Below are 15,270 nucleotides of genomic sequence, written 5' to 3'. Positions count from 1 at the left end.
TAAGTACCCATGCAATTTTCCCTGGTCTAACAGAGGCCAGTATTCCTCAGAAAATTACTTTACATTCTGAAAAGAGGCACAATGTACTACTCTGAACAACTCCTACCACATTATCAGTACTGCTTTTACACAAATTACTTTTACACAGCAACAGAAGGCCTCATCATATCAACTTTATAGAGCTAGATACAAAGCCAAAATAGCAAAATGAGGAATACTAGAGTACAGTGTTTACAGACCAGAAAGTTCTAACTATTCTGGTCCAAACTCCTCAACAATATTTACCAGTTTTATGTGCATTTTTCTTATGAATAATGTGACTAGTCCTTTTCCCCCTCCCCCCCTTCACTCTTATACTTCTGAATAATATCTATTGTCCTAAAGCAAGCTCACACAAAATAAAAGTTATTTTTAAAGGGTGCTGAAAAGCTTAATTGTTAAGTTTTCTGAAAGCAAGGGAGCATTTGATACTTACCCTGTGGTGATAGCGAGGATCTGAAGTAGTCTTGTACTGGCTACTTTCAAAGCTGTGCTGAGCTGAGAAATGCCGGTTTTGGGCAGCAGCTGCAGTGGCTGTCCTAGCATGGTGTCTGTGCCACACAGCTGGGAGAGCACATTCAGCAGACCAGTGGAAAATGGCCAAGGAGACATCAACAGGTTGGTAATGTACGCTGAGAGCAAAGACTGTCACCAACAGAAGACGCTGTTGTGCTTCTACGGTTAAAATAAAGTTGTTTTAATTAATAAGCTGTTTAGAGTAAGAATACCAAGACAGAAGAACAGCAGATCATTTTTTAAATAAAACTTAATTAATTATTACGTCAAGTTAGCCTCCTTTGTCAGACACTTCGAGGTAGTCTTTCTGATGTACCACTGTAGCCCCCTCTCTCTCAACGCAATTTCTAGGTCAAGGTTGTCTAAACAAGAATATAATGTGTCTGGTTTGTGATGTAGTTGTCCTAAGGGTAAACCTCAAACCAGAATTTTCCCTCTACGGTAAGGATAACTGGGTGAAATACTTAACTGTCTACTTGTACTTTAAGTTGATTCTCAGCTTTTCTTTCAGTTCCATTTTAATTGTAAGTGAAAACACAAAACGATTCAGGTAAGAATGCTCATTAGGCTCTACCAACAAAGTGAATTATAGAAACCTTTTCTGCACTGAAGCTCTCAGTCAGTGCACATACAAAGGCACAAAGAGTGCAGAGTTCCCACTGTCCCTTAAGGATAGAGGGACACAGCAATACCTGGGTATGCACACAGCAACATCCGGGTACAGAAGGACAGGAGAAAGGGCTTTCAAAACAAGCCAAACGCCCTCATCCTTGGATTTGAAAAAAAGTTCACTTGAACAAACGAAACAAGACTGGAGACTCTTCCTCTCTTCAGAAAACTGCTTACCCGTGAAAAAACCTCAAAATCACTTTGAAGTGCCAAAGATTCTGGTGACTGTGGAAGGTTATGGTATGTAGAATAGAAAGGCTGACAATACTTAAAAGCATTAAAATAGAAAGGCCTAGCATTTGAAGGAAATTAAAACAGAAAAAAGTTTAAAAGCTTCTCTCTCTTTGGAAAAGAAGTCAGACAGATATACTTTAGTGAATTCTGGTCACTAGTATCAGGCTGCTTTGTTAAACACATAAGCCCTTGTACTGTGTATCAGAGGACATATTTTGCAAACATGTTTTTCACTTACCTATGTGATGCTTATTAGCTTGCAGAGCTCTTTCTAACGTAGCAGATAATTGCTGATAAATTTTGTGCACAGCCACCTGGATTTCAATTTGAATACTTCTCTTAGCTGCTCTGATACCATCCTGGGTCAAACAAACAAATCAGTATTTTAAGGACTGATACATTTTTGTTACCTAGTTATTGAAACAGCAGAACCTATTAAAGTACATACCTGGTAGTGATGCAATCTTACACTCTCTCCTTTGGCACCTGCATGTCCTACAGTGCCCAAACCAAAGCAGCCAGCCAGAAATTGTAGTCTAACAGAAGTAAGCAATGAAGAAGACTGAAATCCTGGTACTTGACGGCTTCCCATTAATGGCACACTGCCTTTTTCCTCCATCCCTGATAGAAGCACTAAAATCTGATGAAGCGCTTCCAGACGAAGCTAAAAATAAAGGCAGGCAAAAGACAGTATTAAGTAGCAAGTATCCTTAGAAATTAGAATTAGATCATCTTTAACCTGTTAGAACTAATGAGATGGTTTATCATCAACGCTTTTTTTAAAAGGGAATTCTTTAAGTTTTCGTTTACAGTTTATTTACATAAAGTTACCAGTTCCAGTTAAGATACTTTAACAGAAGATAGGAAAAATGTCCTTAAAAGACAGAATTTGGACATTTAAAAAAAAAAATTAAAAATTCATAAAATGAGCATAATGTATGAAGAATAAGAAAAGGCATTAAACTTACCTCAGCCCTCAGCTGCTGTTGCTCCATTGCAATTACTGATGCTTGTGGACTGGTGGACATACTTTCCTCTGGTTCCTTAAATCCTGGTGAATTTCCCACATCTCCACTTACAAAGCTGACAACATTTTCAATCAAAGTATGAACTCCAAGGGATCTTGAGAGATCAAAATCGGACTCCACAAATGAGTAGGAGGAAGTGTATAACCAATCCCTGCTGTGTTTCAGTCGAACCCATGAGTCACTTAAAGGTTCCACTTGGCTGTGTATTGCTCCTAAAGATACACATAATGAAGTCACATAAATTCCAGTTCACCAGGTAACACATTTTCACAGTAGGTGAAGACTGAACTGCTGCTATTCATACAGGCGGAAAATGGATATTCATGTTAATTATACCATGCATTAAGCAACTCAGAGCAAAAAACTTGATTTAAATTTACAGCATTTTCCCTAACGGGAAGGCTGTATTTCTTTTAATTATATTAAGCAATATTGCAACACGCTGCCAAGTAAGAAAACAAAAAGATAGAAGCCACTCAAACTGCTCAGCTTAAAGCTAGACCACTGAATAAAAATGCTTTTTGCAGCTAAATGACAAAACCGTAAAGAAAAGGTCTGCTACAACAGAAACTGTGCACTTTGGGTATTTTGAGGTCTAACCATAAAATGAGAGTGTTTTTTTGTTTTATTCAAGCCATTGTATATTGCATAGTTTAGAAAAAAAACACAATGTTATTTTAGATTAAATTTTTACAGAATTCATGGTTGCGGAAGGGAACAGACAATTTTTTATTTTAGACTAACAGAGAACATTTACTTTGTTATGATTCAAGATAAACAGATATATGTATATTAAATACTAATCTACAGCATGTATTAGATATATATCTTTGTCACCTAGCAATTGCACAGGTCTGTTTTCAAGTGTTTCCTATTACATCAGCATGGCATTACACTACCTGAAACTTTACCATCACTGATAACTGAACTTCTTGAAATGAGCATCAGCCATCAATCTGCAGCATTGGAACTTAATTATCAGCATATATTTGATCTCACTTCCAAGAGTTTTACTAGAACTCTATCCCTGGCACAAATGACTGCAATGTCACTAAAGTCATCCCTTCATCAGCAGTTGACTGAGATGCATCAGTTAAATACCCATATCAAAACAGAAGTTACTATTTTATTATTTTGGTAAATACTGTTAGCCAACTCAGAGCTATGCAAGGTACTACAGCAGGGCAGACCCTGCTCAAAAAACCTTTGCATCTGTATACATAGGTAACGTCTGGAGACCTGTGTGGAAACCTAATGTATGTTTAAATTAATTTCTAAATTTTAGGTTGCATTATCTTAAATGATCTACGTAGAATTTTAAAATATTAATCTCTCTTGCGCACAGTGAGCTACAGTTAAAATTCGGAGAATCACAATCCATTCACAGTACTCTTACAAATCTGCAGGGTAATACCCTCAAGCATTATTAAACAGACATTTTCAGGAAAAAGTCACACAAATTCATCTGTTGAAAGCTTTCTTGTATCAGCGAGGCTGAGTTCCAGCTGGATACTCATTCCAGGACCTACTTTAAACACTGCCTACCTGCAGCAGCTCTGTAAGCAGCTGCCCATAGGAACGAGGACAGACAGCACATCGGGTGCTGGCCTTGGGACAGGTCCCCTGGCAGCCACGCTACACCATTCCTTTCCTGAGCTTTAGGTGAAATACTATTATTCTGTCAGCCAACATGTACCTCCAGGTCACCGTTTGCATCTTCACAGAACAAACATTCAAAATACTGTGAAATTTTGCTTTTCCTTTGTAAATTAGGTAGTTTATCTCCACTTAATTGCCAAAAAAATTAATTGTCTGAGCTATGAATTACGAAAACCTGTTCACATCCCACTTCCTTTGCTGTAAATAGTGTTCATGTGCCTGGTACTCCTTACACTTGCTACTAAACAGACTGCAGTGGCTTCAGAAAGAACCATCACAGTACTGAGGTCGTATTAGGTATTTGATAAAAATACACTACACAGACACACTCTTTTGGACAATGCAAAGATTAAGTTTAAACAGTACTTTTCAAAGTGCAATCAAATTTCCAAATTTCTGCTGGGTTATGTAACACAGCAATGTTACCTGGTTTACAGAGAACAACCTATTTGGTCATGCTTACTATGAAAGGATTTAAAAGAAATTCTGTTAGTCAATTCTACACTTTGTACTTGGTGACAAGATTTAAAACAAAAGTCAAAACAGATACCACCTTACCCAAAATTTAATATTAATTCTTATACTACTTGTTTTAAAGCTCTCTATTAAAAACTAAGTTATATGCTGAAGTGGCAGGTGAGAAACTTAAGGCAAATAGGACAGAGCAGAGTAACAGGGCGCTAACATACTCCATTTCACGTAGGAAGGAGTTTCCTAGCATACGCATGGTGAGCAGAGCCCAAGGGAGAGGATAAATGAAGCCTCAGATTACCTACATGAAGCAGAGCTAAACCATTACCGAGTCTGCAAAGCCCTGCCTACACAGCAACAACTATTTCAAAAGCCTCCTTAAGCCCTACAGTCTTGCAGCAGCGGGAGAGCTTAAGGCACCCCGAAGCAACATTAGCTTCCTATCCCCTACCTGTCCTACGCTACACTGCTGTGAAGCACAGCACAGAATCAAAGAAACAAAAAGCAATTCCAATGTCTTAAATCATAAACTAAAGGAGACTTTTCATGGATTAATAGAACATCTGAAGAAAATTTCCTTGTGATAGTCAACAAATCTTACAAGAAAAAAACCCCCACCACCTATTAATAAAACCCTAAACTATTTCATATTTGACAAAAGATGTGGTCTTCACTAATAATTTTACAGATTAAATGTAAACCAGAGGTTGTAACTAAAAGTACAGAGTTTAAAAGTAAAGATGTCAGATGTCACAAGTAATGTACTTCAGAATTAAAAACGTATCTGAAACAAGGTAATTATTTTTTCCTTGAAGATGTTAAATATCAATAGAAGAATCAAAAGTACAATCGTATATTAGAGCTTAGCTTGATTCTGTGTAATACCAATTACACAGAATTGATTGCAGCTTAGCACTTCCATAAGTCTCTACAATCGTATGAATAGAGTTGCACATAAGAATAAACTTTAAGCTTACAGTACAAAAAAAAAGTTTACTTGTCCTTATAAGCCAGCTTGTAATAATGAGTTTTCTAAATGAATGTGGCACAGCTGCAATACACACTTCATAAAACAAAATATGTAGGGAAGCTATAGAGACAAAAAAATAAACATGCCATCAGTTACTTGCTTGAAGCTCTTCTTTTTTCTGGGGCTCAACTGGCCAAAAAGGAGTAAATACACTATACCACACAAGAATCAGAAGACAAAAGCAGACATTTGAAACAGAAAGTAACACATTCATAACATCACTTCCTCATATTATTCTGACTTAGACTTAAATATCAGTCTCACCTCAATCAATACAACAATATATCAAGCAGCAAAGTCCGGGGAAAAATATTTACTCTTCTTTTGCGTTAGTACAGCCTAGGTAACAGACCTTCTAAATGCTCCACCTTCTTTTCAGGGAAGAAAAATATATGTCCCCTTTAACAGTTACATGCATATATCACAACATGTTTACATCCCTTACTCAAGCATGGTCTGTTTCAAAATGCAGAACTCATTATTACAGATACACAAAATTATTTCAGTTTAACTTGGATTTCATTTAAGTTGTTGCTTTTTTCAGAGTTGTGCAATTGTGTTAGTAAAGTACTACAGTACACACAAGTCCACTGAAATTCTTTGTTAATTCTGAATTAAGATTTATGTGAAGTAAGAAAACCCAAGACTGGAAGACTCTCATTTATCTGTCTGTAACTATGTTTATGATCGCACTGCTAAATACGCATTCTTTACTGTTAGGTATCTAATGCAGCGTACAGTATCCCACAGGTACTGTACAGGATAGGTGTAACATTCTGAAGTATCCTCTCTGGATCTGCAAAATTGAAAAAGGTTAATCTAAGCAACAAAAAAATCCCCAAGGGTTTAGATGTGAGGGGGAAAAAAAATAATGTGTTCATCACCCCTTAAGGGAAAAGTATTAAAAAATACTTTTTTTCTGCAGGAATGGAAGGAGAAGTTTATTAATTGAGAAATAACTAAATAATAGCAAAATAACAGCAAAGAACAAGATACTCAAAGGATCCTCAGGCAGTCATATTTCTGAACAGATACAAACATGAAGGAAGAAGGCAATTGAAGATTGTAATGACTGCCTAAGATGCTGAGTAAAAAGAGAATGCTTTCCTTCCATACTCATCAGCAAGACCATAGGAAAAACTTACTGTATTAGTAGTCTTTCTACTGCTAGTTTTCTATATTGTCATTTATGAACAGGAACAGCTTTTGTACCTTAAAACATCAAGCTAAAACCAATAGCAAGATTCAATTATTGAGGAAGCATGATCTGAATTTTGACTAACGAGTTGCTGCACTCAATAAACAGTTCTAAAACAGCGGTCCTCAAACTTTTTAACCAGGGGGCCGGCGCGCGGATGAAGCGGCAGGCAGTCATCTGCGGCTGCTTGGTTTCCCCCTGCCCAACCCCTGGTGGGGGGGGTCTGTAAATACCAGGGGCCGGATTGAGGACCCTGGGGGGCCGTATCCAGCCTGCGGGCCGTGGACCCCTGTTCTAAAACAAGCCAATCCACTCCCCTGAGAATTACTCTTGCCTGTTACAAAAGAACCACTCACCAGTACCCCACACGCACATTATTTTCACAGCTTTGCAAGGATCAAATACTCTGCATATAATACAGCTGAGGATAAATCAACCCTACAAAAACTCAGCTGGAAACACCATGTGTGGCCACAGTTCTGTTACAATCCAGTAAACTGGTTAAGAGATGGGAGGAACCTCACGCCCATGTATTAAGGGATTTTTTTTGGTGAAAATTCCCTTAAGTTTTCAAAATAGCACAGCCTACAGGAAAAAAACAATGATTATAGAAGTAAAAAACCTTGCTTTCCATTTCACTCTGCTTGTCAACTTCCTTCACACAGTTTATGAAGAACATGCTTAAGAGAACAAATACTCTCAAGGGACTGCTGCAAACTGCAGTAAGGTATTATTCTAAAAAACACACGTAGAAGGAAACATGATTGATTTTTTTGAATAATAAACTTCAAGTGAAAGAAATGAGATGTGGTTCCTATGGCTCTTCTGTAAGACTCCACTCGTTCTTTCCCAGCTAACACTGCCAACTCTATAGTTCAAGACCACAAGAAGTCGAAAAGTTCAGCTCTAAGTCCCATAAAGCAACAGTGGTTACTGCTGTTTTGTAGAAATAGGGACAAGATAAAAACAGGAGGCTTCACTTTATGTTAACTGCAATCAGAGAAGTGTTTCCCACGTATACTTCTGTTGTAATGCAAAACTATCCTCTGCACTCAAAATAGAGATCTTCTCTAGCATCTATATGGCACACAGGTTTCCCTTCTCTCCTCCTCCTCATTTAGTGAAACATAAAACCTTCCACATCTTCCACTCAAAAGCAGATCATATGTAGAAGTCCTAGGAACACAAGGTAAAAACATGAATATGGAAAGAACATGTTAAAAAAAAAAAACCCTAACACAGAAATACGCCACTTGTTTCTCACGAAAACATCTAATGGTTGCTTCAGGGAATCTGACTTCAGTGGCACTTAAAGATACAGCTGGAGAACATACTGCAGCACAATGCTGTATGCTTCTGTAGGTCATTTTACAGCAGTTTACTTGCCACAAACAGGAAACTAGGCTTTTGCTAATTCTTCCATCCTTAACAAACGTAGCAAATACAAATATAAATGTAGCTCATCTGATGGAATGACTTAATCCCTTTTGCCAGCAACTCTGGATGAAGCACAGCATAATGTGAATATGCTGTAAGAATTTAGATTTCTCCTATTCTTCACGCTGAGGTTAACAGTGAACATAAAGGTCCCCTTCACTAGTCACAGCGTATCACAAGACTGAAGATGAAACTGCAGGAGTTTTACCAGTCCAGACATCCCTGATAGGCACTGCAGTATCTCTAGCACTTCAGTGTGCTTGTTACAAGGGCTGGACAATCCAGAATGGCTGCAAGTTACTTCACCAAACACTGGGGCATGCTTCAGTTCTAGAAGGTAACCAGGATTCACAAAACCAGACACTTCATAAGAAACGGAAGACCTTAGATAGCACCAAGCTGAACAGCTTGTTCACTGGATCACACAGATCTTTGTAGATCTCCTTCTGACCTTGACCTAAGTGTCAGGAATGCTTTCCTGAAAATGAACCCTGCATTCAATGGATGAGTCTGATAATGGGTACTAACCAAAACTGTCATATAGATCATCCAGCACAAGCAGAAAAGTTTTCATTATTGTATGCTGACTAACTTCCAGTTGCCAAAACCAGAAAAAAAAATATCTGTAAGCTCCAGGGGGGTCTTCCAGTACCAGAGAACAGGTATCAGTACATGTGGTCACAGTGTTCAGTTTGCAAAAGCTACGTGAGATTCTTTAGGTTCTGACCAACTGCATTTACCCCTGTTTCTCCTCAGTGTTACACACCTCATTCAGAACCTTCTTCCATAATAAAATGCTTCTATAGACCGGTCGGTCGGTAAAGTCTATTCTTGCATTATTCCTCATCTCCTGGAGCCCATGATCAGAACCACCTCATCAGTCTAACCAACAGCTCAGGAACCGCAATCTGTAAGGTATATTGTATCTCAGATCCACCCCTAACCCAAGATGATTTCCTGGATTACTTTTACAATATAGAGGAAAGGAAGTACAGAGTTCCGTGTCAGATTAATGGCAAAGCTAAAAATGGTGGCTTCAAAGAATATACTGCACATCAGAGTGCTGACAGAGACTATCAGATTGAACACGGAGAATGCCAACAGCCCTAGCCAATTTTTTTACTTGCTCAACTGATTCAATTGATTATCCATGTACAAAGAATTCCTTTCCACATCATTTACAAATTGAAGTGTAATGGGCGCTGCCAGTGGTAGTTTGCTTCACAATTCCAAAACACTTTTAAAAGCAAGCAACTTCTCTGCTTAATGAAGAAGACTGTTAAACTAGAACTCTTACATTACCTAACAGTATTAAGGCTTCTGTAATTAAGGCATATTGTAACTCAACCTAATTCTTGTTAACTTGTTCCCAAGATTTTTACAGATACAACAGACCTAAGTCGTGATTCTAGCAGAGACTCTGTATCATCCAGAGTGAAGTGGGACTTTCCTCCCTCTGCTACCTTCTGTGAAGCCGCTCATTGAGATTCCCCACAATGAAGCAGCAACAAAAAGTACAAAAGCTAAAAATTTCATTTATATTGGAGCAATGGAAAAAGTGGTTGCTTGGTTCTTTAGGTGTGCTGGTGTTGAGAGGATAGAAAAAGTCAAGTGGTATTTTCTGGATGAATTCTCCATGTTCAAGCACATTTCATGGTAAAAGTTCATTGTTAGCACAAGAATAGTGTTCCACTTGAACATCTCTGCCAATTTTTCATTCCTGAAGTCACATGAGGGAAAACAGAATGAAAGTTCCCAATTCACTTGACCTCACAGAAATCCTCACTTGCTTCAAAAGAGCACTGCAATTCTAGATACGAGAATAGTTATAACCTAGGAAATACTATAACCAAGCCACAAAGCAACAGAACTTAGGACAACAAACAGTAGGCAATAATCTTTTTAAATGTTGTTTTTAAATACTTAGTTTAACATCCTGATTGCCATTATGCACTGTATTATACTGCAAGCACATTTTAACTTAAACACTAATGTATTTATCACGTCAGTATTCAGAAGGTAAACAATAAAACTTACCCCTCTTTCTGTGTGAAGAAGCCAAATCCAAATCAACGTTTCGTCTTCCACTCTAGATTGAAAGATTAATAAAAGCCTCATTTCTTTACATGAACATATGTGGCACAAAATATTTGAGTATTTAAAATACATCTCTCACCTGTGACAGTGAGAAAGTTAATACAGTTATTATAATTTCAATCGGTTTCCTACCATTATTACTTTCTCTTAACAATGGTCGCTATTAGAAGAGAAACTAAGGTACTGAAACACAGTACTAAACAAATGTTGAAGATGTACTTCCCACCTAAATACTATGTTGACAATCCCTAAATACATAATGCTAGTTTACTTACCAATGAATAACCTTCCTCATCTGATTCTGGCTGAGACAAATCAGATTCACTTCTTGACTTAATCAGTCTGTAGTTTGAGTTTGCATGGATTGAGCGACTTTCTGCAGTAAGACTTTCACTCCTGCTTCAGGTGCACGCACATTCACACGCACATGCACACACACAGGAAGAAAATAGTGACATTAGGCAAAAGTAAGAATTGGTAGTAAAATTTAGCTGGTACCACAGTTTTATTTGGGATCAGACTATCACAGAACATCACAAGACCACACCAAAGAGCAAAAAAATGGTCTGATGACTTCAGTTATTATGCTTATAAAGGGTATTCATAAACTGCTACTTCTTAACACCCTTATTGGTCAGCTGAACAAACAGCAACCTCAAATGAGTGACCATTCAATTGCCTTGGTAGGTGTTACATACAGCATACAAAAACACTTCTCAGCTGAGAGGACAAGAAAACAGGGACAGATAAATGGGTGAAAAAGCACTGAACTTTTTAAAAACCCACCCATAAAATACATCCTAAAGTTGATACACTGAACATGAAAGCCACTTTGACAACAGAGGCAGCCACCCATGATTTAGACACTAGATTTCCAGAAAGAGGCAAAAAGAGTAAAAGGGTACTGAAAGTATATAATCTCTCTCTGAACTCCCCAACAGTATCTTCATTTGAAGTATCAGAGTAGAGTTTCTGTACACTAGAATCTTAAGCAGACTCATGAGTTCACTAGTAGTACCAGCTACACAATTCCTGTGTTATATTCTAATACACACAAAGTTCTCTCAAATAAAAGTTTAAGTTACCAAGTTTAGAATAAAACTGTTACCAAGAATATCCCAGGTTATGAAAATTAAAAAACATTAGGTACTGCTTACACTAAATTATACACTTCTCCAATTCAATGAGCTGTCTTGGCTTTATTTTGCTATTCTTCTGTATCTAACAACAGTGTCTTACACATGCCAATATGTTAGGAATATTTATAAAAATCAAATACAAATGGCACTTTTTCCACAATAGGCTTTGAAACTTTTGCTTTTAAACATATCCTACAAATATTTTTTGGAGACTACTATGTAGGATATTGGTAAAGTTAAAGAAAATATAATTATGGTAATAAAAAATCCAAACACACAAACAAATTTTAGGAAAAAATAAGAATTTTTCCAATTGCCTCAGATTATCTGCACAGGACTTCAATACTATCTATCATTAAGCCCAACTCTACAAAGTGAGTATGGTCTACACAGAATAAAACTCTTATTAAGGTTTAGTTAACGTGGACAAAGAAAATTGAGAAAAATCACTGTTCTCAACAAAAGCATAAGGTTGCTCTAAGCAAAAACCTTCTAAAAAAATTCTAAGAATCCTCAGAGGAAAACTGAGGTTATTTAATCAATTGTAAAGGAAGAAGAGTTAACTCTAAGAAGTAAGCAAACCTCACCTTGTCATGAGTCCAATCCCTTCAGGCGTAGTAGAGGGAGGCTGCTGTAACTGTCCCTCCTCCCTTCGTTTCTGCAGCTCCTCAATAACAGGGCTGACTCCCAAGATCAACAAGGCACATCTGTGGATCACAGAGTTGCAAGCAGCAGTATACACATCCTGACCCTCTGTCAGATCAGTGCTGATTCTTCGTTCCTGCTGAGACTGAGGAGGTGGATCATCAAGTCTAGTCCCTGTCCCAGTGTTCATCCTATCTCGATCCCGACTGCGAGCTACTTCACGGGCTGATAGGAAACATTGAAATATTTCTGTAACATGCAACACAAAAAGAAGGTCTTAACTTCTAGACAAAGCTACACAGCTTGAAATATTCATCTACATCTTGGGCCAAGAACTGGCCCACTACAAACAACAACAAATATTTTTCCAACAGTGAAAGAATACATTAATAATACAAAGCTATAAAAGAAGTCATGCAAACAGGTTAAACGAAGCATTTACACAATGTTAAGCTTAAAATGAAGAGGACAATGCAATTTGACAGAACACTAAACGCTTTCAGTGTCTTACTGCAACCCAACTCCTGTTTGGATAGCATCAAAGAGAAAGAGATTATTTCATGTTTGCTTTTTAGCAGATGTATATAACTAATGTTTCTGTAAATCTGTATTCCAGCACATCTGCAACTCAATACTGAAACAGTTTCAGGCTTTTGTTAGCTTCAGTCAGTACGATGAAGATCCCATCAAAATTCTCAGCCTTCCCCCCTTTGCTTAATTCTGCTGTTGTCTTAGGTGCCAGATTTGTCTAAAGAAGCTGTGTGAGAGACTATATCATCTCTGTCCAAAGAGCTACAGCTCTCTTGACTTAATAATTTTGAAGATTCAGTTCCCCTTTGGAAAGGCAAAGGTGAACCTAAACACTTCCTTCAAAGACATTAATAGTCAGAAGCAGCAAGGCATCAAGGACATAAACTAAACTCTGCAGGTGAGGATCTGCTTCCCTTAGGATTTCTAGTAACAGAGTCATCATCACCTTTCTCCACATAACATTACTGGTCTGTCTGGATATTTCTGGATACATCTCCTTTATTGTACCCAGTAACCCTGTCCAGGCAGCATTTGAGAACGTCAGCATTTGCCCAGGATAACTCCATATCAAGCAGCAAAAGTATATAGCATCTACTGAACACGTAACACACAGGTAACACCTTCTAGAGCCATATATCATCTCATGAACGTGCACTTCTATTCCATGGTTCACTTTCAGGAAAGCCTACTGCACTGTGGAGGTAATAACACATCATATAGAAACTCAAGGTGTAACATACGTTGTGGCCTACAAGATCCCAAACAGGAATATGGGAGTCCTAATGGGGAACAGGGACTATAAACACTGTCAGCAAAACAGGTGATGACAGCAGAGGCTGGAAAAAGAAAAACATTCTAGTGGTATTCGGAGGAACAATATTTGGAGAAGAAAAAAAATTATGTATCTATGGAAAATATTTCAAGTCAGCCCACTTTATTTTTTAAGCTACACACATTCTACGGTAATTTTTTAAGACATTTCTGTCTTTGAGGACACTATAGTAACAATAGAAAAAACAACTGAGTGTGACTACGTTGCTTGAGTAAAATTGGAAAAATTAAAGATTAACTACCCCACTGAGCCTGACTACAAACCCAAGTCACTATAACAAGTTTGTGAAGTTCACCTTTTTCAAGCTATCTTCTCAAGAACTGAACAAGTTTTTTAGAAAACCCATGAGAAAGTATCGTAAATACTGTTACAAATAACAAACACTGACTGAAACCACTGCATTTTTCATAGATTCAAGAAAATCGAAGGTACAACTGAATGCCAACTCAGTCAATACACTGTTATGAACAGCATTTTGTTCCTGAACTTCAGGATAATATAACCCATTAAAGCTTACTACATACAAGAGTAACACATACCAACACAGTAAAAATTCTATATGTAAATACTGATGAAAACTCAAGAGATCTATTGAACAAAAGTTTAGAGAAAACAAGACGAAACCTATTAGTCTTGTAGACAGTGCATATAAAAAATGTTGGTATATGTCAGATGCCCTGAGAATTGTCCATAAAGGCAGTCCACTTGCCTGGTATTCACATTCCCTTGCATCAGACTTTTCTGACCCAATTAAAGCACTGCATCATTTTATAAAAATAAACTTCTTACAATGTTCATGCAGACAAATCTTTCATAATGGTTTAAATAATTTCTCCATTTTACCTCAGGAGAAAAATATATTGTCCTTCCAAAGCACATTACGTTACTGACACACATAACTAGTACTTACTACCAGCTGTCATAACTTCGTGTTCTCTTTCCTCCTCTTCATCTTCTTGTTCTGGATGTCCTTCTTCTCTATCGCGTTCTGCCTGCTCCTCCATTTCTGCTTCTTCATCAATTGTACGAGTAAAAGAATGTTCTTGAGTATCAATATCGGCAGATTCTTGGTTATCTAACATCTTGATTAAAAAAAAATATTTATACAGTGAAATTAACTCTCACCAAAATAAAAGATGAACATAAAGGATATAGGTATCTAATAAGTTTTTTTCTATCAAAAAATACTTTTGATATTGTGGGATATAAATAGACAGCTGTTTACATTCAAAGCTTTAAATACCCAAGCTGGAAAATTTAGTTTTCCTTTCATAACCATTACTCAGATTATTTGCAGAAAAATGTCCCCTTTTAATGCTTACTATTGCCAGACTTTGACACTTCAGCATCAAAGCATTTAGTAACCACATGCTGTTGCCTCATAAAATTTTCTCACTTTAAAAAGAACACGAATATGATAAAACTTACTTCAATGGACAAGATTTTGTTAGTGTTACCCAATATGTTCCCATTTTCTTTCTTAACAGTTCTGAACTTGCAGTTCTTTCCTCCCTTTTATTTCAATGAAATTAAATAGATGTACACTCCAAGATCAAAGATTAGCATATAAGGCGCACAAGAAAAATAACAATCTTAGAATTTTAATTTTAAAAATCTTTTTGATTGAGTAGATATATTTTGTTTGATGCTTTCCTTAATTTGAGCATATAAGAGCTGACCAGCAAAATACTTACTACCCAAAAGACAATTTTCCAATGTAGGAAACAGCTTTAAGACAATCTGAA

General features: G+C 37.2%; 1 protein-coding gene across 1 annotated transcript in view; it reads right to left on the bottom strand.

The window, feature by feature from the left end:
- The window catches only part of HERC1 (HECT and RLD domain containing E3 ubiquitin protein ligase family member 1), a 112,377-nt gene that overhangs the window by 46,556 nt on the left and 50,551 nt on the right, over window positions 1–15,270 (bottom strand). The window contains 10 exon segments of the mRNA XM_080396356.1: window positions 8–26; window positions 476–633; window positions 635–714; window positions 1,697–1,817; window positions 1,907–2,122; window positions 2,427–2,698; window positions 10,319–10,370; window positions 10,654–10,774; window positions 12,105–12,411; window positions 14,436–14,607. Coding sequence (XP_080252482.1) covers window positions 8–26; window positions 476–633; window positions 635–714; window positions 1,697–1,817; window positions 1,907–2,122; window positions 2,427–2,698; window positions 10,319–10,370; window positions 10,654–10,774; window positions 12,105–12,411; window positions 14,436–14,607 — 1,518 coding nt within the window.

This window comes from Falco punctatus (assembly GCF_963210335.1).
Source record: "Falco punctatus genome assembly, chromosome: 7".
In the NCBI taxonomy this organism is placed as follows: domain Eukaryota; kingdom Metazoa; phylum Chordata; class Aves; order Falconiformes; family Falconidae; genus Falco; species Falco punctatus.
The sequence above is the reverse complement of the archived record's forward strand: the minus strand, read 5'-3'. Positions and strand labels throughout refer to the sequence as shown.